The 27,574-nt window shown below is 39.1% G+C and overlaps 1 protein-coding gene across 3 annotated transcripts in view; it reads right to left on the reverse strand.

Moving 5' to 3' along the window:
* KLHL5 (kelch like family member 5) overlaps positions 1-25,840 on the reverse strand; it is a 54,183-nt gene extending 28,343 nt beyond the window's left edge. The window contains exons 1-3 of one of the 3 annotated variants that reach the window (XM_032187239.1): positions 25,757-25,840; positions 23,689-23,777; positions 579-761 (exon numbers count right to left, since the gene is read on the reverse strand). In XM_032187239.1, coding sequence (XP_032043130.1) covers positions 579-721 — 143 coding nt within the window. In that variant the 5' untranslated portion in view covers positions 722-761; positions 23,689-23,777; positions 25,757-25,840. Of the gene's footprint in view, positions 1-578; positions 762-6,536; positions 6,558-7,882; positions 8,623-23,688; positions 23,778-25,756 lie in introns of those variants that run through there. The other 2 variants (XM_032187238.1, XM_032187240.1) reach the window with 2 other exon arrangements.
* Positions 25,841-27,574: the final 1,734 nt, after the last annotated feature.

The following is a 27,574-nucleotide window of genomic DNA, read 5'->3' on the forward strand; positions in this document are numbered from 1 at the left end:
TTTAAATGGCATTCTGTATTATCTGTTAATTACGCAGATGACAGATAAGGGAATGTTTGATCAAATTCAGCCTTTTAACACTTACTGTCAGTGCTCAGTAATCTGCTATCAAAGGACTTGTTACTACAGGAGACAAAAAACTTCACATGGACAAGGGACTGTCCTTGTTGCTAATTATGACTCCAACAGCTTATAATTAAGTTGAAAGAAAAACTTAAGTCTAAGAATATGTATTTACTCCATTCAATGGTACAAAAACTACTGCTGCTGTTAATGGTCTTAGGGTGCAATTGGGACTTTTTTGGGGGTCTTACTTTGTTATGCAAATACCTTACTACATGCTTGGAGACAGAAAGCGTAACATGAAAATATCCCAAACATTTTTGGTGCTCTATCACATACAACAGACAGAAAATAACTTTTAGTTTCCAAATAAATGTTAAAAAAACATAAGCATGTCAAAAGTATTCCAAACTGTTTAGGATGTTTGGAAGTTTTATAAATAAAGAACAAAACACACACTTTGACACCACATTTGTAAACTGATAAAAGGTTACTCCAAATTATAACAAACTTACCTGTGAGCAGGAATTCTCCGATCACCAGCAACTAACACCACATCACATAGCTGTTTGTGTCTAAGATAATTCTCCATCTTTTTAAAAGTTTGTTCAGCGTGATTGAGAGCCTGAAAAAATTCATCTGATGTACAGGGCTCCATAGTTTGACAAGATGATAAGGTATGGCTGCTGTTGGAGGTTCTGCCAAAGACAATAAGAGAAATCTTAGTCCACACAACATTCAGGTGCATCAATTCTCCATGCAGATGATAAAATGAAAACTACATCCATGCTCCCTTCCAATTTTATTTCTGTTCATATTCATACTTTCTTTCTCCAAACCCTTATGAAAACAGATACAATAATTTGGTGCTGTACTTTGCAACTACCGGGCATGTAGCGATCAGTCCAGTAATCACATCTATCATTGTCAGACAGGAGGAAGAACAGGCATCTACCAAGACCCCGCAAAGTGAAAAAATGATGGAAAAGTATTCAATAAGGAATCACACCTCTCCCTGCCACCCCATCATGCACATATGTTAAGATCTTACTTCACACTTAGCTTAGGATGCCTAGAGCAAAACTTGGCATATATGGAGCCAGAAAAGGAGTGTGGATGCAAGGGGAAAAAAAAAAAAACACATGAAGAAACACATCAATATACTACCACTCCTGCTGCATGAAGCCTTAAGTATTTGAAATGAGATTCAGCAGAAAGAAGACAGTGGAGGGGGAGGGGGAGAAATCAAGGGTGGATGGGGAGAAAAATCATTCCTGTCCATACACACAGCAGTTCGCAAGAAAAGAGGAAGGAAAATGTAAATAGAATGCATGGGTCTAGGACGTAAAGGAACTGGATCCTAACTATGCAGACTGAGGGAAGCATGCCTTTTCTTGATCACAGTTCTTTCACTGACTGCTTCTCACTTTGCACTGTGAAGGCAACTTAAAAAAAATACTCTAGACCTACTATAATATTTAGAAAGACATGAACTCGTGAGAGTTCATCCCTACATCCCGAGCCCTGTTCTCACAAAGCTCAATGCTTAGCTTGGGATACTCATTTGAAGAGGGGTCCTCACATACCAAAGCCTAAATTTTCAGCAGAAAGATGTTCTGTAAATTTTCAGGGGTGTGCGTATGTGTGCAGATAGCTAAATAGGCCAAGTAATCTGACACTGAGACTCAGATCTAGTAATGGATCAGAAATGAGATACCTGCCTACCTACTTCCCTTGAAGGACTTTATCTTAAACATGCTCTGAAGTTGTGGTTAGGCATTTATTGCAGCTGTGTCAAGTTCTCCTCACCCCCCATGAGTCACTTGTTCTGCTCCACCACCGGCCCTCTGACATGCTGGAACAAGTCTTCTTTGTGGCCATGTGTGAAACTGAATCAAGGAACTCATAGACCTGAAAAATTAATGAGGGTAGGAAAAAACCCTACCTTTCTCCCATATCAGTTCCTTGACCTGACTCACTCTGTAACCACGCAAAACATGATGTTGTCAAACTGGGTGGTGTTTCACAGTGAAGGAGCCAGTACTCAGGGAAAGCAACTCTTTTGTTGCACTGTATTTTAAATCTGATTCCTCAACTTACCCCATTAAAAACGATCTCAAAGGAAAAAGAAAATCTACCAGGTATCAGGGATCTGACTTATATTACACCCTCATAAAAGAGCTGTGCAGATACGACTGAAGAAACCGGTGTGGAGAAGGAAAAAACGTTCTCAGCCAGCACTGTCCTGGCTGATACCCTCAGCAGAGCTACTGCCAGTGCCCAAGGCACACGCATGCACCCTCTGTGCAAGGCTCACTGACAGTGCTGCTTTTGGTCAACATGGAAAAGGAACCACAACAGTGTCTGTTTAATACGAGCCCAAGATAAAGCACATAGGACACAGCAGAGCCAGGCCCAGTTTGTTCCCCTACCTGAAGAAGTTCAGCACCACACCTGCCCTCTCTTCTAGCCAGTAACTTATAGAACACTTTCCATAGGGAAATGAAAAGGAAAGGGAAAGAAAGATTAAGTTTAATGCTCTATAAAGAGAACACGGAAGAGACACCTGAATAGTTGAGGTGCTTGCACAAAAGGGGGGATATGAGCTATTTATGCCTATTGCCCAATCGCCGCCTATGAAAAATTCAAATCTCCCCCTCTTTTCCCCAAACTCTCTTACAAATCTGTGTCCCAGCTCAGTTCACCACAGCCTCAGCCAGGACAGCTGCAAGAAGAGACACATGGCAGGCCCTGTTTTTCTCCCTCCCAGCACCGAAATGCCTCTCCAAATTCTTGCCTGACACCCTTCGTTCCTAGAAAGGAAACCTGGGTACCTAACACTGACTGTGGTCTCCGTGCTCTGAGCAAACATCCAGCCGAAGAGGACCTGCACCTCAGAGCATCACGGCAGTCCTGCTCCTTTTGGATTTGGATCCCCCCCCCCTTTTTTTTTTTTTTGGAACCTTTTGGATCTCTCAACTCAGATTCATCTTTAAGTACAGCACAACAAACTTCCCCATGTAAGATAGTTACATGTATCGAAGAACACTTTGTACACAGTCCTCCAAGATTTAAAATATATTTCTACCACATTAAAGTGAAATTATCATTATTTCTGTATTTTTATTATGGGTATTTCAATGTTAGAGTGGTTTTCTTTTTGTAGTTTTCAACTTCAATTCCACTTTTTTAGTGTTTCTTTTCATTCCCTATTTATGCCAAATGATCCTACCTGACACTAACCAACTGATAACTTTATTAAGTATTTAAATATAATAATTCATTAGGATGATCATAAAAACTTAAGTTACTCTAAGGGCAAGCTCTTTCCCTTGCTAGCTACACATTTTAATATCTTGGTGACAAACATTATTATTATTATAAAAATTAATATGCTAAAGATGCTGGGTTTCTTTGACTTCTCTGTCTCACAAAGGATTTGTGTATGAGCATGCCTCTTTACAATCAAAGCTATGTACAAACCATGCTACAAAACCATTCACTTTCAAAGGATTTTATTTCTTGAAGTAGGATGTTTGGAACAAGGAGCTGTGCCCAGTAAAACAGCTCATCGCAAAGCAACGAAGCAATTAACTGAGCTGGTAGCAAAACAGGCACAAATGAGTTTCAGAAGTAAGAGCATAGATGATGATGGCTGGAGAGCTGAATTCACACCTCTCCTTCTGCTGTTTTTTGAGGTTTCATCGCTGTAGCTTACACAAAGCCACAGCACAGTTTGCAATGTAAAAAAAACAAAACAAAACACATAGCAGCCTTCTTCTTTCCTCCCACTTTTACTAAATCTCTCTTCTACACAAGACTTGTGTATCTCAGTTTCTGGAGGAGAAGCACAATCTGCTCCTATTAAGAGGATTTGCATCTTTCTTTTGAAGTATTATTATTTTAAAGGAAGAGTTACAGTAGTTATTGCATACCAGTTACGTGTTAGTTAAAACTTAAGAATTCCAGTAAGCATTAACCTTGGTTACAACAAAGTTTCCAAAACTTTTTTTGCCAAGCATGTTACCTCCTGCTCTACATTCTAAATTATTTTTCTGATGGTATCTTTTAGGTTTGGTATCTCCACATTTGTTTTTGAAATCAAAACCAAACAAGAAAGACTTCGATATGACCGGGAAAAAATAAATACACATCTCAAACTATTCATTTTGGAACATAGGGGCAGGAGTGAACTATGAATTTGAGATTAATTTTAAAATCTTTTTCTGAAAAATGTGTAAAATGGTCTGAAAAACACTGTCTGAAAATTATATGCAAATTTAGTTTTCTCATCACTAAGATGCTTCCAGTGAACACCTCTTTGTGTTTCAGAGAATAAGGCAACAGCCCTCAACATTTTAAATCTTAATACACAAAGAACATAACCTTTCAATTATGACATTTAAACAAACAGAACATTGACAAGCCAATATGGATACCTCAAAGTGCAGACGCATTGAGAAAAGGAAGCTTAATGACATTTCAAAGAAGACTAACAATAATAATTTTGTTTACACACCTCAAAATGGTTCAAATCATAAAAGAGGTGTAGAGATAAGTAATCTTTACCGTTGCATTAAGATGGTTTCCTGGAGTTTTTACATAAAACTTGTCAAAATATTGTTAACATTTACATTTTTTAATCAGTTCTGTTACTTACACTGCTTCCTCCAGGCTAGCTGACATTTTATTGCATGTGGAGACACAAAATAATAATCTGCCAGCTTCCATTATTTACTATGATGCTTTACAGAGTCAAATATTTCCTTCTTCAAAGTTAGGAGGACAAGAATCTCGGCTGATGACATTTCTGTGCTTGTATCTACAGCAAACCAATTCCAATGCTTTAATGTGTGCCTGGGTGAAATGAGCCAAACACCACATTGCAGACTAGGTTTGCTCTCGGTGTTCTCAGCTTGTTACCCATGGTGCCTTCAGGGGCTGAGGACTGCTTCTAAGGCACCCACTAAAAGCAGAGAAAAACAAATCTATTGCTAATAGGCTTTAGGTTGCTATACAGCGATCTGCACCCCATGGGAGAATTTTACAACGTCTACAAATCCAAAACGATGACCCTCACCTCAGGAATGCAGGAGAGCTACAAACAGCAGCAAGAGAGGAAATCAGAGAGATGAAATGCAGCAAACTATCCTTGAAGATCATACTGGTCACGACACGTAAGAGCATGATGTGAACAGCTTTACAGCCAGCTAGCCCTGATCCCTGAACGTGAATGATCTGTTTGCATCCCAGATAACTGTGATTTCAGCCTTTGTCAGAAATTGGGAACCAAACTGGAATTCACTTACCCTTACGCCATCAAGCTCTGTACTAATGACTACAAAGTTCTACATCCTCTCTCCTCAAAACGAATCCTATAATGATCCAAAGCTTGCAGAATGCCACAGACCTGATCAAAATGCTCTTCTACCTGTGCCGTATGACACAGCAAAGAAAGGTACGCACAGAGCAGCGAAGCTGCAGCTGTCACCGCAGGCTTTCACGGCTCAGAACTGGGCAAGAAGTTCAGAGGAGTGAAGCAGCAAGATAACTCCGTAGCTTCCACAAGAAGTTTTTAGTCTCTTTTTTAAAGGATTTTTTTTCATGCATGCAATTTGTTTCTAATGGAGGAAACACGGGGCTTTCACAAAGGAATAAAAAACCCTCTGAAAACTACATACATGGGAGAGTTCTGTCTTCTTTACTCAAGAACAGCAGGCAAGCAGCTGTATTTGATAATAATGGAAAAGAAGACCACCTTATCATGTTCTTAGCAGAGGAAAACAACAGTTGTTGGGCAGACGTATGTAGGTTATACATTCTTAATGAAGGGAATGAATAAGATATGCTGTCAGTACGATCTCCCCTGGAGAACAAAAACACAGACAACAATACCAAGTCCTTATATTACCATTAGTAACATATTAGATTGTACCAACACTGAACTCAAAAATTACCTACAATACTTATTTTAAATCACGTAAGTAAAACCCTAGCAAGAATTACAAGACAAAGAAATTCCAAACAACTCCAGATCCTGTATGTGACTAGATACATAATTAAAAGCCACTTCACATTGACTAATTTCAAATCCTAAATGCATTGAAGTCTGCTGCTCTGTCTGCAAAAAAAACAACCCAAACCCATAAATAAAATAGTAGTACTATAAAGACTTCTCCCACCCCCTCAATATGTATCTGCAGTTTTTCAATTCTACAAAGTGACAAGTTACTTTTGTCATATGTAAATTCTTCTCCTACAATTATAACCAAATCTGTACTAATTTCGAGCTACACGTTTCTCTCTTTGAATTACATGTTTTTTGCTGCATTGATTACTTTGCTACGGTGAGAACATCCTATTTGGTGTAACACAGTACATAAAAATTTCACACCACTAACAGATGTGATACAGAGATGTTACATCTATATCGTATATATTATCTAGTCACACAGCTATTTAAAAATACATACCTGAATATCACCTAAACTAAGAACTCTTCAGAGGCACGTTATTTATAGCTCTGTAGTTGTTGCAGCACGATGAGGCTGCTGTTACGAAGAATCAGTAGGCATTACCTCCTTTCCCTGTAATTTTAGTACTTTTGCAGTAAGTGCCAAAAACAAATACGCTGCGTTGACTCCTAAGCATTTTTACCCTTCTTCTTTTCCTCCAGTCTTTAAAGGTTGCATAAACCACAAATAGTTAGTGTTTATGTTCTGCACTGCTTTGCCCTTGCACTAAATGAATTCTTCTCCTGGGGAATGGAAAACAGTAAAACTGCTTTAACTAGATTGATCTGTCCCTAACATGCTTTATTAAACACTGTACCCTTTAAACAGACATGCTTTCCAAAACGCTTTATCATTGCACAGTTATCTTATAATCAAGAAAGCAAATACCATAAAATTTACTCGAAATGATAAGCTAACTACTATGCACTACATGCAGGATAAAAGAGGAAAAATACTTTCTGTGAAGAATGGCTGACTTAAGCACCAAAAGGAGGTAAAAGAAATAAACTAATACTTAACAAGAAAGATGTTACCTTACCTAATTTTCCACCAGCTGTTAAACACCTTTCACATTTAATAACAAACTGTAAGGTTTCATCTTTAGCAACAATATACAAGAGAAGAACGCCAAAACATCTTTATAGACACAATAAAACCATTATTTTTTCTTTTAAGCTAGGTACAGTTTAAGGCACCTGAGCAGACAACTGCAATCGTTTTAAAGCAACCTTCTGGTATTACTTTACAGCACAACCCGTCTGACTTTCAATAGATTATTTCTTTCTTCAAGTTGTACATGCACAAGCAAAAATTACATTTTTTGTCTTACAACCTAAATATTCTTTACTGTTTCATCTCCCTCATCTATAGAAATACATGGAAACATCAGATAGGAGTGACAAGTAGCTTTAATTTTCATGGTTTTCTCCAAACTGAGACTGATTCTCAGCATAGCTAGACAGTCAGTATCACTTCAAAACAATTTTAAAAGCATCCTGTAACATCATCATCGGACATCACCTTATTCATAGCAGCAAGTTTTAGGCATAACATTTAAACCAGCGGTGAGTGCATGCACATCTTCGCACTTTATTTATCTACATTGACTAAATAAGATTACCTTCTAAAAAGGTCAGAGTAAACACACCAAGACCTGTTTATAAATCATTTTCTGTTTCGGATGCACAGCAACTGCTAGGTTTCTGAAGCATTTCAATCTAGGATAAAGGCTAGCCTACACATGCATGCCATCTGTAAACACGAAATGAAAACACATTGCTCACAATAGGAAAGTAATAATTAACCTGCACGAACTGCTGTCCGATTCATTTTCTTCTTCACTTGCTCTATCATCTGTTTCTTGTCTGTCAAGCCAACGCGCACCTCCACAATCTTCTGCAGAGAATTCAAATGCAGGGATTTCTGAGGTGGATGCCATTGGCCAAGGAGGTGAATTCTGGAAATCCTGTTGGCTAGACCTTCTGTAACCAACTGCTGTTAAAGGTAGGTTACCCGCATCTAAAAACTTTGTGCCACCAGTTGTTACATTTGGTCCTCTGCTCCAGAAGTCTCCCTGGTGGCTTTCAATTGCGGGATTAGGGGCTGACGCCTGATGACCAAACCACCTCCATCTGATTTTTAAAATCTGCTTCACGTCAAACTCTTTACGAGAGCCAGACATCCTTAGTGAGAGCCAGTGATCGTCTAGGCAACAGGGTAAGAAGCAGCACACATAAAAGAAGATTTGTGCACCCAACCAAGACAAGAGAAACACATGCTCTGCCCGTCTGTGGCAGGCAGAGATCCTACAGGAGAAGGAGGGGGAAAGGATTGCATTCACACCGAAGCGGCTTCCTTAACCGTCTGTCATTTCAGTACCAACAAAAGGCAACGGAGAATGAAAAATCTCATGGTAAAAAGAGAAGGTGAAACAGTCATCTCAATCAGGAAAAATGCTAATCAGTTTACCCTAAAAGCTCCGAGGCTGTTTCTGTTGCTCTCCTCTGACCATTAGCTTTCAAACACACCAAACAGTGTTCATTAAAGCCCTTTCAAGAGCTGAATACCACCCCCTCCTCCTAAACCACAAATGCACGTAATTCCTGTACTGCATCTTACAATCTCTGCTTCTCACGCTGTTAACTCTTGCTACTACAGGGAGCTGGGGGGGAAATGCACAAAGCAATCAAAATTCTTCCTGCACTGCTGAAGAATAAATGCACAGAAAAGACTAAGACCAGCCCAAAATAACTGACTGTACTGAGGAGAAACTGAACTGGGTGTTGAATGGGAAGAAACTGAATAATTTTCTCCTGTTACGGGACATGCACTAACTTAAAATACAAAATAAATACAAAAAATACTGTATAAGAACAGCCTGGAAGGCTCAAGGGACTGGTACTGGGTTATAGAGCCTTTCATCTTGCTGTGCTTTGATTCAAATTTACGTTTGCAGTAACCAAAAATTTCTCACATTCTGCATTTGAAGTGAGCGAATGGTTGCCATTCACTTGCACATCACTGAAAGCAGAAGCAACCAAAGCCAACTGGTCACTGTCCAAGACACCAGAAACACCCCCTGCAAAATGGCCAGCAGAAGGCTTTTGCTTCTTTCTCATCACATGGAGTCAGCTGCTTCAGATCAGGGTAAAGATGCTGTGACAGGAGGGAAAAAGGCATACGTGTACTTCTGGGACAGAATTCCCACTAGATGGGCTGAGTATGTAACGTATCAAACTATCCAAATGTGTCTTTATTTGAACGAGGAAATACCAAGTCAAAGGGACAAAATACACAGTGACCAATTTGTATTTTCTCTGAAAAACCAGCCTGTTCCTCTATGACATATGGAGCCAGATAGGTCTAAAATGCTGGGACTTGTTGCAATCACACGCTAACAATTTCAGAATGCCAAAGACACTGGATTTCATCAGCCCTTAATGAACAGAACTACATTGTTGATCTTCACAGTTCAGCTAGTCTGTTCAGCTCTCCAGGGTACAAATTCAACAAGTTTATAGGACCTGCTTCTTTTCCACCTACTCTTACCATCAGAAGTGGAAGTTACTACCTCTCAGATGGGCATTACCAGCTACAATATATGCTTCTCTCATCTTGTGATTAGGATTTGTGTAGGGTTCTTTAGGCCAGCCTATATGCAGAGCCCATGTGAATGTAAATAGTGCCCAATTTCACCACCCAAAAAGCAAATGCTCTGCTTCGTCAGGAGAAAAACATGCTATTTTCTTGGGAGCAGCTATGCTGAAAGGGCTAGTTTTAACCTCAAAAGCTCACCCACCATTACTCAGAACATAGTTATTTATGAAACTGCTGCTCACAAAAGCTATCAAAGCTCATTTCTATAGAAACAGCGTTCCAGCTGTTCTCTACAAGAGATGCTGAATTTCAAAGTTTCTACCTTGCTAACATCTTGGTCTACCAGAAGATATGTACCGTGGCCTTTGTAGCATGCCCAGAAAACAGTTAAGGGTAACCTGCGAGGTGAGATGAGAAAGCACATAAATATATGATGTTGTAGTCATCTTTGCTGGGGATTTCATTTAAGCACAGCCAAGTGTGGAAATATTTTAGAAGGATAATGATTTAACATATTAGCATAAATCTGCACACATGTTGAACTGAAAAGACATGAAATGCAGTCCCTATCCATCCTGTACAGCTATGCAATTTTCAAAAGCTTAAGTACAGTGTTCAAACACCATCTTTTGTGCCAGTTAAAGTTGGGTGAAACCACAGCATCCTTCAAGAAGCATTAACAAAATGGCATTTTTTTTTTTAATTTATCCTCTCCTTACGGTTTGTGTTGGTGTTTGGTGTTCCCCAAAGGTGGATAAGCAGGGTAAGCGACTGGTGTATTTATTAATGTTCACCACAGTTGTAGGCTTTTAATTATCTGTTTGACTATAAAAAGTGAATTTTAAATACCTTTACTTCTGCTGGTATGGTAAATCCATTATACATAAGGACTGACCTGAATTTTCTTTCTTGTATAACAGACTCATTTGGAATTCAAACTGTCCCAGTAAAAGTCTACTACAGCAATGGCAGATTTGCCAATTCTGGTGCTTTTTCAGCACTTTCTTATGACTCACTGGGAAATGCAGCCTAATTATTGTTTTTTTCCAGCTGTGCAGCTATGGGCTCAAACAGGGAATAGAAAAAACAGAATGTGCAGTAGTTTTAAAAAATGAAAAAAGACCTTTTCTATTTTCTTTCATTTTTCTAGATTATACAAACTCCCGTTCCTCTATAAACTCTCTCAATTTACAGTTTCAAAGTACATTTTTATATATATATAAATATTTTTCTGTTTCATATAAATTAGATACAAGCTTGTATACAAAGAAGGACAAAATGAGGCAAGTGGCACTTAATTTTTCAGGGTGAATTGGTAAGATTGCTCAGAAATAACTGAGGTCCTCTTCTTGTTCTCCAACAATTTTTCTTATTGTGACTAACACGATAGATTTTATAAGGTCCCCCTGCTGGCAGTTAACAGACTTCTGAGGAGATCTCAAATGAGCTGGTAGGACCGCTGCTTACTTGGACCACTCAAACCTCACCTCTGAAATCTTTTCTGGTTATGGGTGCTCACAGATCCGAACACTCACACCCAGCCTTTGTCCCCCCCATCATAAATCTTTCTAACGCACTCAAGCATTACGTAGAAAACTGCTAAAAAAAAAAAAACAAACTTGTATGGTAGCATCTTAATTCAACACAGCATACACAGACTTTGCAAAGATTCTAAAACATTTTTTTCATTTACTAAGGCAAAATATGTTAAAATATGTTAAACTCCCAATAGTGCCAATAAGTAACACCAAGAACATGGCATGGCAGCTTTATGAATTGCTCATTTCAATATTTCCAGAACAGTTTATCTACACAGAGATAGAGAAAGCAGAAAAAAAAAATCAGCAAAATTAGCTTTACTGACATTCTTTGATTTGCATATGATCTGTTTATTCCCACAAATGTTAAAGGAAAATTGCAACCCAGCAAACAGTTAAAATTTATGCAACATTTTTATTCCTAATGTACTTCTGTACCTTCTGTATAATTTCCAAATATTCAGACACACCTAAGTGCATCACTGGGCTATGCAGAAAAATCATTGTTTAACTTATTAGATCTAAAAACTTTTATTCATTACAAGTTTTCCTTTTTTTTACTAGGAAGTCAGATAAATTCTCAAATAAGCAAATACGTCTACTGAATACATTTTTGAGGTAGTTTTAAGATTTGAAGTTCAACATTGCTTTTCATGGCACCATTTTTACTGTCACTGCTACAGTGTGGCTTCAAAAACCTATTGCCATCCAACTTCAAGGCAACTCAGATACAATATTTTTCAAGGTATTTATTCTGTCAAATTAATTTAAAACTACCAATTTTTAAATTGGAGATCTATGGAAATAAAGGTTAAGTTAGTCTTTATACTAAAGGTCTAGATATTAATGATCCTTTTAAGTGCCAATTAAGAACGAATATGTCAAAATAATTAAGTCCTTGTTTTGACTGCAGGAGAGTTGTTTCTCTCCTGAAAAAAACACTTCTTAACAAAAGCATTACACAGAAAAAGATAAATTTGAGACATAACTAGACTCATTAAGAGGTAATGAGGTACTATATTATTGCCAATGTTTAAGATCCTAGATACTTGTTCTGAAGCATAAGAATGGTTCGTTGACTATAAGATGTTCATCAATTAATCAAATGCATACTTACAGCATTAAAAGACATTCAAAATGTAACACATTTTAAAAAGGGATTTTAAACTTTAGAATATCTGGAGGCATTAAAATAACTGTCCAAAGAAAACTGCCATAGACAAACCATGGATTTGCAATTCCACTTGTAAGTATAATTATGTTAAAAGAGGTGTTAAATGTTTCCTTTTTCTGTGTTGCAGTCCAAAAATTATAGAAATTGCTCAACAAAGACTTCAGAAAGATAGCTACACTTACGCTCTGTGATTCTATAAAGCACTAATTACTTCCTATACCAAAGTTTTTGTAAGTGCAAACACTTCTGATTTATGTTTACATGAAAAGTCCCTTTAAAGCAGCAACAGTGTAATTCTTACAGGAAAAAAAGAGAAAACTACTACAGCTACTGACTGGATGTATGTAAAGCCATTGTTCTGACTTGCAGAAATGAGCTGCTGCCAAATTCAGGGCACTGCGTGGCAACTTTCTGCCACTTAGCACTACACATCCCCCTCGAGAGGTACAAGCCATATGTTTAGAAACACTGCCTTCACAGCACACAGCTTCACATGAGCATGAAAAGACCTGCACAGAGCAACAGCTTGTTTTGCAGTTTTATTGAATTAGAAATGTTGTGACCCAAGACGTTTATATTTCTTTAACCTTAAAACATTAAGCATGGGTTTCTGTCTAAGTGATACCCAAGCACTATCAAGAACTGCACCATTTGCAAGTAACACTAATGCAGAGCTATTCCTGAGTAACACCACAGCAAGCACCCTGAAGTTTACTCACTCTCGAGTTTGCACTCCAAGTACATCAGGTGTTTTTTTCAGTTAAAATTCAGCTATAACACAAGGTGGACAACACTAGGATATGTCAATCCCCAAGCTCATAAAAGTTTTCTCAACCAAAAGATACAAAGTCACACAAAGATTAAGAGAAGCAAAGGAGTTGGTATGCTCCAGGAATACTGATACAGCTGATTGTAATGAAAACAAGGTAAAATCTGTCTGGAAACAGTAACACTCCAGCACAAATCATCTCCTCTAGAAACCTCACTGCTATGGACAAGTTCTGCAAAATGCTTTTCTCCAGCTATTTCATACAATCATAGAATATCCCAAGCTGGAAGGGACCCACAAGGATCATTGAGTCCTACTCCTGCCTCCACAGAGGATGACCCAAAAATCAAACCAATATTTCTGATAGCACTGTCCAAGCACTTAAAACTCCGGCAGGCTCGGTGCTGTGCCCACTGCCCTGGGGAGCCTGTCCCAGTGCCCGGCCACCTCTGGGTGCAGAACCTTTCCCTAACCCCCAGCCTGACCCTCCCCTGTCCCAGCTCCATGCCGTTCCCTCGGGTCCTGTCGCTGTCCCCAGAGAGCAGAGCTCAGCACCTGCCCCTCCGCTCCCCTCGTGAGGGAGCTGCAGGCCGCCATGAGGCCTCCCCTCAGCCTGCTCTGCTCGGGGCTGAGCACACCAAGGGACCACAGCTGCTCCTCATACGTCTTGCCCTCCAGGCCCTTCAGTACCGTGTTTTGTAGTGAAGTTACAAAATATTGTAACTACTAGCTTCCCTTGGTCAGCCAGGTGGGCAACCTTGTCATAAAGGAAATCAAGTCAGTTAAGCAGGATTTTCCCCTCACAAAATTGCTAACAAGTCCTGCCAAAAGGAAAGCCTATCTTTAGCACCAGGTTAGGAAGGTATTGCCTAAAAAAGCTACAAAAGGCCATATACTACACATTAAAAGAACAAGGGATACCCAAACAAAATCACATGGTGATAGTTTCCTGTTATCAAGATAATACAAACACAGCCAAGGTCACCTGTGACAATAAATCTGCAGGCCAACTGAAGGTAGGGAAACTAATTTGCAGGCAAACTGAGGAAGGTATTTTTACATTTTTTCCAAGACATCAGCAGCTTTATTTCACCACAAAATCTTGAGTTTCCCTCAGAAACCCACAGACAAATCAGTAAAGAACACCACTACCAGTGTTGTCAATAACGGAGTGGATGCTTGTTCAGCAAAATATTACAGGTGCTCCCAGTTTGGCGTTAGGCCCCATGTAGTGAACTACCAGATTTTAACACAGTAAGAAGAAAGTATGTTTGCATGTCATCAGGTAATAGAAGATAACACTCCGTGACAGACTATATAAACTTCAAGAAGTACTACATAGATGTCTGTGGGCAAAAAGTGTATTTAAATGTCAAGGTACACAATGCCACAGTTGCTGAAGTGAGGCATTTCAAGACAGAGATGTAAACATCCTAAACAAATGATTTAACACCAAAAGACACCTCAGGAGATTCACTGGATCTTTCTCAGTGAGGACTTCTGCTTAATTAGTAGCTTCAGTTAACAAGCCCCTACTCCCCCATGAGACGACAGGCTGCAAAAGGGATATAAGGTATATTCTTCTGAAATAAACAGTGTGACCTCATTTGGATTTTTTTTTGTGTACAACTGTAACTCAAAAATAGTATGGCAGAGTACGAGGTTCACAGAATGCCAGCACAAATTATCAAAGTATAAAAGAAACATCTTACTAAAAGATAGAATGCCTATGGGAATCTTATAAGTGGCTATAAGAATCATATTAATGTCTCACTAACACAAAAAACAGAACTCTTATTTAATTTTAAGAATTAGTGTTACATTTGTTATGTATTGGTACACAAGACGTGAAATTTTAGGAACCTAATTGTGCCTAACATTACAGATGTCAAACAGAACCTTGCAATGTGTCTTACCTCTGTATTAAAAGCTGTAGTACTCAAAAGTCAATTAATCTGCAGTTTTTCTACATTATAAAAGTTGAACTACATTTAAAAATGGGATAAAACTCTCCTAAGGAAAAGAAAGCCTTTGAAATTCCACCACTGTCTAATTCTAGTATTTTCTTAAGCACTCTGAATTTACTTTTCCAATGTAGGCAAAGCCAAACGGTAGCCAACTGTTTGTTGGGGATACGAAGGTCAAAGGCAGCCTTGGCTGCAGTGACCGTGAGATGGTAGAGTTCAGGGTGGTATCAGTTCCTGAGAGGAGGGAGTAGGGCAAAACCCAAGATCATAAACATGGACTTCAGGACAGCAGAGAGCCTACTCAGGGATCTGCTGGAAAAAGTCCCAGGGCCTTTATCCTGTGGAGGTAAGAGGGAGCCCCCCTCCTCATACTGACTTTACAGGACCAGCTGCTGTGACAATTAAAGACTTGTTTCTATTAACAACACCTTGAATGTAATCACAGAAGTAACATGAAAGCGACAATCTATCAAATGAGCATCCTAATTCTGTTTGTGTACTCCCATGGAAAAGTGCCTTTATGGCATAAGAGCCTTAAAAATAACAGCTGGATAGAAATAAATCATTTTGGTAAGCTCAAGGCTGGGTAGATAGAAAAAAAAACATTTTGATCTACTGCCACTTTGTGGTTATGATCCTTACAAGTACAGAAGATGTGTGCCAAGCATAGTAACTAGGTGTACAGGAAGTGAGGAATTCAACCCATGAATTCCACAAAACTCACGGCGTACAAGTGTTGTTCCAGAACAGGATGTTCTCATCTCTGCTGATGAATGAAGTATTCATTCATCTCTTATACAATAGAAACAAATGTAACAAATGCCTTACTTCTTAAACAAATACTTTAGGAGTATTCTTTCTTAGAACATTACCATGAGGATACCGTTTGTGCACGCGTTCTCCCCCTTCCAGTATGGTATGAGACTTCCTAGGCTAACTCCAAATATATGAGATTTAACTCAATACAGCAGCACAGTGCAAAACAGCAGCTCTCCAATTCAGCTTGTGAATGATGATTGCTCTTTATACAATTCACTGAGCACGGATGAAGAGATGACTACACAAGAAATGCCGCAGAAAGAAATTATCTCAATTCCTTATGAAATATGTGTATTACAGCGAAGATTTTTAAAAGAGCATTTAAATGTTATTCCAATTAAGGGCTAGTGAGGTGCATCAACACCAATCACTACTAAAAAACCTGTTTAGCTGCAGTAGACACACTAGTAGCTGGCAGATGTATGTTACTAGAAAGCATTATTTTGGAGAATAGAAAACCCAACCCTTTAATCTTATTTTGCCATAATGAGTGAGATTTACAACAGTAACTGCACATTTGAAATAAAGCAGCAAAATGTGAAATCAATACCAGAGTGCAGTATTCTTAATCAAATAGTCCTAGACTTTTAAATTGGATCATATATGCATTTGTTTATAAATACACAATAAAATGCCTTGTATTACTTGCTTTAATTACAAGCATCATATCTTGACAATAGGGTTTTCACGTTACAATAAGCTTCACAAAGTCATAAAATCAGCATGATTAAATTAGAGATGCTAATTAAAGGTTTCCATTGATTTTACCAGTGATTTGGCTCAAGGAAGTATTATTAGGAAAAAAAATGCAGAACAAATCGTGGTACACTTAATTATCCCCTTCACTCTAAAACAAAACTAGTCTTCCGCCTTGAGTCAAAGTTGCTTAAAATAATATGTATCTGAGGCACATAAGGGTAAATATCCTTTAATTCTCTATTTGGATGCTATTTAATTTCAGATTAAATCATTATGTCAAATCACCACATATTCCTAAATATAACCACTGATCCTACATCCAATTGAAGGAAGACACATTTGAAGAACAACAGTGGAATTTAACATCAATAGAAGTAATTCTTTTATTCTGATCTGAAAGAAACCCCACTTTTTTAATTTTGTGGCCAGAAAGCAAATCCTATACTATAAGTAAATACAGTAAGTAAAGAGAAAACGTTAATTGCTGGATAGTGTTTATCAAATATACATTTACTTGAATCAATGGCAGTAAATTAATTGATCTGAGAATTTTAAAACTAGCCCAGACTGATTTCTTTTGCTCTTCATTCTCTTTCTGCAGTTTTGTGCAAAAGTACCTCCACTTATATTTATTTTACAGTTTTATTTAGTTAGGTTCCCCACTTTTATTTATTTTACAAGCTCTTCTAACATTAACTCCTGCTTCTCCTAACTTGGTCTCCTCACCCACAGGCACACAGATCGCTCCCAACCCGACACCAGACAGGCAGGACGAGCAAATCCTTTGCCATATCAGACCCAGATGCAGACAGGCTTATCAGCTGGCAAGTCAGGTAGTATTACTTACTTAGACTTCCCTACCTACCCAATATTTTCAATACCTTTCAGAAATTTAAGCATGTGAAAAGCTCGGTTCTGTCAGAGTTTGCCTGAAACTGGCAAATAGACACCGAAGGTATTAGGGAGGAATTGATAAACCAAAAGCCATAAATCCAGCTTGTCTCGGGAACTTGCAGACTCACAACCTTCCTTTTTACCTTGGAATGGCTACATATCACCTAAGCCTAAGATTTAGAAGCAGAGTGGAACAGAAATCACTGTGTCTGACATTGTTGAAACACAACAATGAGCTCCTACCTTTCCACAGCTGCATAAAACTAAAATGACCTTGAGAAAGAAAGCAACGATGGTAGAAGTCTAGGCCATCCATTAAACCTTTTAATCATTAAAGCACTTGCCGAGTCAACTGTTCAGCTATCCCAAGAGGCACACTGACCCATCATCTTAGCTGCCTCACCCCTGCTTTACAGAATTCCTAATATATTTCCTATTCTGCACAGAAAATGAGAACAAGGCAAGAGCAACATAAATTAACTGTGAGGAGGAACACAGGATACTAATCCAAACTGCAGGAGTACAAGAACCTTTGGTATTCCTAGAGACATTAATCCACTATCTAGGTGGTGTGGTCAAAAAAGTGACAACTCTTGAACTCAGTAGGCTAAACTGTCAGTAGGAAAAGGCATAATTGACAGAAAGCTTTCATTATTTGCATACTGGATGTTTTTTTCTTTATCAGCTCCACCTAAATCTTAAGAAAAATATGAAACTAACATATTGTACTACTGCATGTAGCTGTTATTAGCTTGAGATAGTTTGCAATCATTTGCCCATCTATCGTCCCCATTAGCTCAAAGTTCTAAAAATTCCTTATCTAGCTTACAGTATTTACATATAAAGTGTTCTCACTTACTGAGTTTATACGTTTCCAGAAAATAATGTTTGAATATTTACAGAAATTATCACAGTCTGTTTTAAGTGCACTTGGTCTTCAGTCTAAAAGCCAATTTATTATGCAAAGGTGCAACTTAGATTTTTTTTCATTAACAAATACAAATTTATCAGGAAGTGAGAGCAGTGAAGTTGTTACTTATCACTTGATCTGCCTACATTTTTATGAATGCATAGATTAATTTCAGTTAATTACTTTTATTTGTTTGGAAAATACTTCCAAGCCTAAAATGCTAGTTCTCGGCGAAGAGCATGCCAAGCCTTATCAAGTTATGATAACATCATTAACTGCTCTACTTTCATAATGTTTTAATTATAGTCTGCATACATAAGCTCGTGATTATATTTACATCCAAAATAGCATTTCTCTCACTGCATGTAGAAAAGCAAGCTTTAAAACTTGGTTTTATCTTTGGCAATGGCTGAGTGATCATTTAATATTCAAAAGCAGTTGTTTTTAGACTATCAGAATATATTTTAGAATATCTACCCGCCAAATGCATTTTACTTACATTGTATGCAATGAATACTCACTGCAGAATATTTCTCTGGAATGGCAACCATCAGGCTAATAGCTTATTTGCACAAACACCAATGTAAATTGTCTACTCTGACAACAAATAAGAACTTGCATGCAAACAAACCAATCACCAGAACCACTGAAAAAAGTTGACGTTCACATGAGCTTCTCTCATTTCTCCTCACTGCATACATGCTACTTGTTACTTCGGTAATTCAGCCATGTTTCTACCTGTATTCTTTACAGCTCAGGTTAGTAAACCTCTCTGAACTCTATTTTTCTCTTACTGTACATTGTACCTAGCCCGCAGACTATGAATATTTCATCTGTTCTATTGGTACTCTTTACCTTTTGACAAGTTCTGTTGGCTCTGAAATTGAGGCTACAATGGTGTGCATTTAAAAAAAAAAAAAAAAAAAAAAAAAGAATGATATTGTTTCCCCTCAAGTCAACTCAAATCTATACTAGACAGATTATGTTATCATCTTCATCATGCCCATATAACCCATACCAAAACGTCATCAGCATTTTCTCTTAGAACTTCTTAAGATAGGAGAGAAAGAAGGGGAGGCAGAAGATACAAAACAGAAGATATGCCAGAAAAAATACACCAGAAAATAATCTAGGAGAGACAAGGTAGCTCCCTTTTTACAATTTTATTTTGAATAACTGATTGCTTGACAGCTTAGCATACTTTGAAATAAGATTTTGATAGCAGGACAATACAAAGAATGAAGGAGGTGTTCTGATTCTTCTTTTCTCTCCTTCTCTTTCTTCATTGCTCTTTCCTTTTTATGAACATTACATATACAGCAAGTGGGTTCAAGAATGCCAGGAGAAAACAGGAGTCCTTAGAAACTGAAACAGCTAATAGTTTGATGGGCTGCAAGATCTCCATATTCCAAGCCATTATAGAAAAGCATTTCCTGGAGCTGAGAACATAGCTGCCAATAAGCAACATAGAGCATAAAAGGGTTACCAAACCATAAGCAGATTACAGTACAATGCCCTTTCATTTATTCTGAAAACACCGTGTGAAACATATGGAAGCAAGAATAGGAAATCCATTTTGCTCCATCTAAGTCCAGCTTTTAAAATATATCACCTATTAATTAAACTGATGAAAAGAGAAAAATGAAAAGAGGTAACTTCAGGGAAACTAGCAGGAAGCAAATAGAGCAGAAATAGTTTTAAAATCAAAACATTTCACTCAACTGAAAATGTACAGCTATAAATTTGAACTATTTTTTTTATATTTCATGCCTGGATTGTCATGGCCCTTTTCTATTATTTTTTTTTACTAACTGCTATTAATATGATATTTCAGAAGAAGAAATATGTACCTCAGGTATTAAAGAAAGTTTGTCCTGTAGAGCCCTTTGTCTTAAAGGTTTAAATGCTAATCAGAACTGAGGTTGGTCCTTCTCCCCAGTAAAACCAAGTATGTGTAAGAATGAGAAACACCTTACACAATTTCAAGGTATTTCTCACAGGCTCAAAAGGCTGTAATCACACAAAACACTTCGACAAATTGCAGCTTTTTGAAACTGTAAGGGGTGACACTTCTCCAAGTTAAAAACGTATGTACCCCTTAAATAGGAAAGCACTTAGAATATAGCTAAAAGGATGTCCAGAAAAATCAATACACTCTGCAGAAACAAAAAAATCCACCACTACAGCACAGAATGTTTCACAAACTAAAAGTAGAATGGTGATTTAAGTGACAATTTCTTGAATTGTAAACCATTGAAAATTTCAAGCAAGTTTGTTAATTTCTTATTAAAGTTTTCAATATTGAGTCAATACAAAGTACACTGATTATTTTGACAGAGTATTACCTAAGGCAGTAAGACAAGTCTATTGGGATGTATTTTAGAAGAGAAGGAGACATTCTTGTGCCTTAAATTTCTGTTTTACAAGTACTTCCTGTACTTATTATGTACTTATATATGTACTCATACTGTATTTCATGAACAGTTTTCCACTAATTTTGAAAGTCTTATGGATGTTCCTGGAAGAATCCAAGTTACTGTTCAAAAATTCTTCAAAATGAATCCTGTTGTCAAGTAAGACATCGAAATTTCAACATCGATTGTACTTACAGCTGAAGAGGTAATTAATTGGCAAAGTGTCAATCTCTGAACAGATTGAAATCAATTCCTTTATCAGCTTTATAGAAATTAGTCCTCTGGGAAAATGCCAGCATAGTCCATAAAACAATTATTCTTCAGCATCCCTGCTTGACAGTTATTCTACCTTGCAGTAAGACAGGAAGGTGTATTTCTTCCTTCTTCTTCCCTCTTTTTGAGTACATTTTGGCATTTCCTTTGAATTCTTTTCAACTTCCACAATCACTAAAGAAAAAGGTGCAGGTCAAGTCTAAAAATTCTGAAAATCTGGATGAGGCTGGCTATTTTTGATAAGTGAAGCTGCCATATTTTGAACTACTGCAAAATAGTGAAAACAAAAAGTCTGTTCTCAAAGTAATTTTAGTTCTCAAAGTAATTTTTTAAAACCTTAGCGGTTTCAATCATTTTTAAAGCTGTGAAAATTCTCTAAGTCATCTACAGTAGAAGATACAAGCAAGAATATAAATTGACTGGGGGAAGGGAACAGAAGAAGAGGAAAAAAAACGAAATGGGATAAAAAGACCGACTGGAATTCAATCCTCTCAATATTTTCTGTCTGTTGTTTGTGATATTGCACTGCTAATGAGTGGATCACTGGCAAGGCTGAAGTAGTGACAGCCCAGACCCAGATTAATATTCAGGCACAGGGGAATGCTTAAGGAGGGGGTGCTGAGACACTCAGTAAAACCAGGGTAGACCAGAAAGGTAGAGCATTTCTGGTAAGACCAGAAATTAAATAAAGCCTGCTATTTCCCAGAAAATATGGCAGCCAGCCTGAAGGAAGACCAATTGACACTTGTTCAAGCCAGGTTCATTCTGATCTTCATAACCCCGTGCTTTTAACTTATCAGACCCGAATAAAGGCAGAGGAAGACGGAGCTTAAGCATGTGTCCCTCATTTTCCACTTGAGCACCAAGTCTGCAGCAACAGGTACTGAAAGCATCCTTCCACTCTACAATACTGAAACATTTGATATGGATGACAGCAATGGGGAGCGAGAAACAGGTTCTTGTTTTGGTGTTATTTGAGCCTGCATTGACACAAAATGCACAGTAGATTAATATAACACCTAATTCTCTCCTGCTGTTGGTATTGATGATTGCCATAGGTCGTGCAAGCATTTTGACTGCCCATTACTTGCCACTATCTGTACCACATTGGCAATGCTAAATTTGGAATATGCTACTTAAATGTTTAACAAGCATTTTCTTCTTCAGGACCTAAAGAAATAGGAAATAGAAAAGGCAATGGACTCAAAATGTCCAAACCTCATGATGTCTTAACTCAAAAGTGTGATGGCAAAACATGCAAAATGCTCAAAGAAAAATAAGACCTTGCAATAACTACTCCCAGAATTCTCAAGTATTTTGTCACCACCCTTGACAAAAGTTGCCTTGGGAGTTGTGTACTTCTCAACTAGAATCGTCTCAGCAAGCAGCCACAAAAGATACTGTATCTGGTGCTCAGCAATCACTCTGAGCTCAATTAACTTGAAGCAGAACTTTCTGTTATTACAGTGTGTAGAACTGCAACATTCCTCAAGACTGTTTGCTTCTGGAAAGCTACGTAAAGTTTGCAGTTCCCCAAAATGCACTATGCTGTGCCAAAGAGACTGTCAAGAACCAGGTAAGTAGAAGTATACACAACAGAACAAATTAAAGCATCTACTGCCAAAAATGGTATGTATATTGTAAATTGCTAGTGACTTGAGAGATGATGAAATAAACAGTGAGAAAAAACACCTCTCTTCTGCATTTGTATCGTGACATGAACAAATTCTAGACAACAGAGAGGTACACAGTTATTTCAAAAAAGTTGCATTACCAACATTCCCAGAACAGGAATATCTCACAGCCAAGAAAGCATATTTTTCTCATTTCTGTACAGCCTAGTATCTCTAAATTAATGGCACTGCTTTTCTTACCCTCTATTTTATACCACTATTTTTTCAGCAGTATTTTACTCCACAGAGTTCATATAATGCCAGGTTCTTGCATGTATTCATGCATTCAACATTATTTTACCCCTTTGCATTGTGTAAATGTCAAAGCTATTCCCTTTGAAAATGACTTTGGCTTAGAAAAGTTTTACTACTTTCCTTCTAAAAAATGAAAGAAAGCAAAAGCCAGTTAGTACTACTGGCATAATGAGGTTTGACTGAGAAGTTGGTAGGCTTCTATCATAAGCATTTATCTAAAGAAATATTTTCTCTTACAAAGTCAGTATCAAATTTGCCTGGTTTTCCTACAATGATTAAAAGATTAGAGGTTAGAGGTTTCTCATGCATTTGTAAAGATTAAAACTGAACTTCATAGTAAATATAACAGTCTTCCATAAAGCATGCTTTGATAAAAGAGGTAACTTTGAGAAGTGGTAAGTGATGAAACCAGTAAAATAAGGTAAGAAAGACATTCCAAACACTAGGATCTGCAGTCCATAAAAGCAACATCAATTCCTGTTGGTGTACACACACCAGAAGGAAGCCCTCACAAACTGTGTAACACAAAAATCAGTGAAGGTGTAACCTGGAAATTACATTTGTGGGCTCAAATTGTATTCATTGTAGCATCACACTGTTGGAATCGAGTAAGTACAATAATTACTTACAACACCAGAATGATCTCTAGGTGTTCACAGAATCATGTAGTTCCATTTGTCTTCCTCTTTCCAAAAATATGAGGTAGGCAGAAGAAAATCTAGAGTGAGAAAAATAACAGTGCAAAAAGATCAGAACCAGGCATTGAAAAAAATCTTGAAAGCAGATTGCTCAGTCTATTCAGATACAACTCCCTTCCATTTGTCCTGCGATTCCTAAGCTGAAAGAAGGAAGGAGATGGAAGGGTGTTCCTGCACAACCCTCACCTCAGCTCCTTCCACAACTGCAAGTTACAAAGTTACATACATGACAACAAATACTGCAAAGAAAGAGGGGAAACACATATGAAATCTGAATAGATAAACTCTCCAGAAACACCACATTACAAGACAGTATTTTTTTCTTTTAAACAGTGCGTTTTCACTATCTTTGTCTAGCCATAATTGCACAAAGGACAGAGAATTGAAGAACTGCTCTGACAGATGAACCACTTAAGCTAAGAAGTATTGCCAAAGAGTAACATCAACTACATCAGTGAATAAAGCCTTGTATCACCACTAAACATCCTTCAACAAATGGAGAAGCTTTATACAAAGTCTCAAACCCTTACCATTGGAGTGGTTCTCAGCCCTTTTCTATTTGCAGGCCACCAAATTTTTTTTTGGTCAAAGAAAGAAAGACTTCTACTTAAAGAACCTGCCCTGCTGAGACAGTATGTGTCTACTTTGGGAACCAAACAAGTTGACTACAGTCACTGTAAGAAAGAAAACATAGTGCTGGAAGGCACTTGCATGCATGCATAAAGGGAATATCTAATATCCTGTCCTTTCATGTTCTCATCTTTTCTACTAGCTGCAGGAACCTTCCACCAAAGGTGGAAAAAGTCATACTATCACCTTCTGTTTTGTAAAGGAAATGTAAAATCATACTGCGGTGCCCTAAAATCTGCAATAACTTTCATTATTGGGTCACATTATGTTTAGGTAATCTTCCTTACCATACCCTGAAACACTGAAATACATCTAGAAAAAACACAGAACATCAGAATAACCGGGGACTGATCTTTGTTAAAAGCACTGGTGATGCAGAAGTCCAGATAACTGGAACGGGTTCATGAATATGAATCACCAGCTCACAACAACTTGCAGTTAGCTTGACCATAATGGTTTAATGCAAGATCTTTACATCTCTGTGGCAAGTTTTGCTCGTTCCATCTTCATACTCATTGCATTTCCGTGAAACAGAGTGCTTTAAAATCCACTGCCACGGGGTACAGACACACGCTGGCTTCACCCAGGGGCCACGCTCGAGGCATGACTCCATGGAGCCGAAGCGTGGCAGGGGACAAGGCTGCCTGACACAGGCTGGGGCCGTTATGGGCAGCTTCGCCCCATCCTGCCTCACGCTCCTCAGCATTGTTCAGCGAGTGGAAAACAGGAAAAGCGCCCGGTGGGAAGGCGATCTCCACAACCAGGAACGCAGCCGTGAAGTTCGGGTTCTGTGGTGGCTTTTGTTTTGGTGTTTAAACCTCCAGCCACACGCAGCTGCTGAAGTTGCGAAGCAAAAAAATCTCCACAGGACACGAACCGCGACCGTTTCTGGCAAAATTAATGAGCCGGTCACGAGAACACGTCTTGTGAGTTGTTTTTAAACAGGACGCCCCCCACATACACACTATATATATATATGTATAAATGGTGTTTCTCTCTCTGTAAAGCCCACACTGACACGATGACGAGTTCAGTGCTTTTCTTCCCATCCACGCTAGCAAGAAAACCCCAGCGACAGCTTCCCCGAAGCCGAGACCGGCCTCCAGCCTGTGCAACGCCACAACAAGTTGTTGAGCACCAGCAGCAGACCCCAAACCAGACCCCAAACCGCCCCCTGCCCGCTACCACACCGCTCCCCATCCGCAGGGGGGTGCCCTCGGTGCCCCCCCTCCGCCCCTGGGCGGCAGCCTTCCTCCTCCTCCTCCTCCTCCTCCTCCTCCTCCTCCTCCTCCTCCTCCTCCTCCTCCTCCTCCTCCTCTTTCTTCTCCCCCCCCCCGCCGCCGCCGCCAAGCCCCCGCCGTCCTCTCACCTCTCTCGGTCCGGGATGTGTGTGTGTGGGGTAGCTTGGCAGCGGCCGCGAAAATAAAAATAAAAATAAAAATAAAAAAAATAATGATAAAAAAAAAAAAATCCCGAGGGAGGCCCCGGCACCCCCCCTCCTTCTCCCCGCCCCGCCCCGTCCCGGCGGCGGGCAGCGCCCCCGCGGTGCCGGGGATGGCGGCGGGCCCGGGGCGAGCGCTCCCGCCGCTAGCGGGTCGCTAACGGGTCCCCATCGGCCCCGGCCCGGCCCCGGCCCCCGGGCCGGCCGCGCACACCGGGGGAGGGCAGGGGCGGCCCCGCCGCCGGCTCCTCCTCCTGCCGCCGAAGGCCCTGGCGGCGGGGGTGTGCGTGGCCTGCTGTGGGGTTTCTGCTGGTTAGCCCCATGGCAGGCCCCGTCCTGCGCCGGGGGTAGCCCTGTCTGTCTGCAAACCGCAAGGCTGAGCGCTGCTGTCACTCCCCTCCCTCCATTCAGTTGGAATAAATGATCAGGGACACGGCAATTAACCTCCTCTTGGTGCTGTGGCAACCCGTTCTCACCCTTTTAATGGACACACGTACCTTGGCCTTTCCCAGATCCTTCATATTGCTTTACCTCTGCCATCCAAAGCTAGAATCCTTCGCCCGTGTGACGAGTCAGCTTTTCTTCCTACTGATAAAACCGATCTAAGGTAGTGCGAGATCATAGCTGAGGCGTGGTGGTACAAGTTTGACTCTGCGATGATCTACATAGGGCATTCTTTGCCTAATTACTAAGCATAGGAAGCTTACCTTGTGTGGTTTGCCTGCCTGTGCTCTTCCTGGCTGACTTTAAAAGATTTACCCACTTTTAACTAAATTTGACTGCGGAGTACAGTTTTCAAAGGCACTAATTGTTTCACGCTGTGGACAAATTATTAGCTATGTGGAGAAAAGTGTGTCCCCGAGAAGGAAAACCCACACATTTCACTTCAGGTGGCCAGTCAGTCCAGGCAGGTACTAGTTTACACACAAATGGCCATCTCAGGCTAAATGTCTGTAAGGTATCCCTGTGAGGTGTGGGGTCAGGTCATTACGAGGTTCTCCTGAACTCAGAGACTGAGCTAAAACATGCCAGAAAAGAAGTCTGAATGTATTCGAAAGGGATAGACACACATACTGCTTGCCAAAATCCTCGTGCAGTCTCCTCCTAAGAGAGTTCTTCATTCCTTCTGGGCAGAAAGGGTGGATAAACATGATGCACCCTTGAAAACAGGAAAGGACAAGTAGCTAACATGGCAGATATTTAAGGGGCAGCACAGTCTCTCACAAAGTAGGGCCAATTTGATAACACAACAAATACAAATTGTGCAGTGGGTGTATTTTATGTTTTAAATTCATACCTATGAATTTCTGTATCTTTAATACTTATGTTGCACCATACCATCAAAAAAATAAATAAATAAAAAATTTTGCTTTCATCATATTGTTTTCATTGCATAAAATTGCCACATTTAAAATAGTGTATTAAATTTATATTCATTAAAGCTCTTCGTATAGGATGAATACTGTATTGACTTCCACCTGGCTTACTCATCTTGTGAGCCAGCTAGATGCCAAGAAGGGCATTTCAGGTTTGTAGGACATTTCTTATTTTAACTTCAGTGGCACTGTTTCAGTTTGGTAGTACTCAGTACTAAATGGGTTGTGGGAAAAATCTGTGTCAGAAGAGAGATTTCTGAATTAATTAAATCCTTCATACTATAGGTACTGTGTATTTGAGTAAAATTGTTTGCTTTTACTTATGCATTATTCAGAGTACTTTTATATGGAACACTTCGGAAATGCTCTT

The sequence above is a fragment of the Aythya fuligula genome, chromosome 4, assembly GCF_009819795.1.
Source record: "Aythya fuligula isolate bAytFul2 chromosome 4, bAytFul2.pri, whole genome shotgun sequence".
Lineage (NCBI taxonomy): Eukaryota > Metazoa > Chordata > Aves > Anseriformes > Anatidae > Aythya > Aythya fuligula.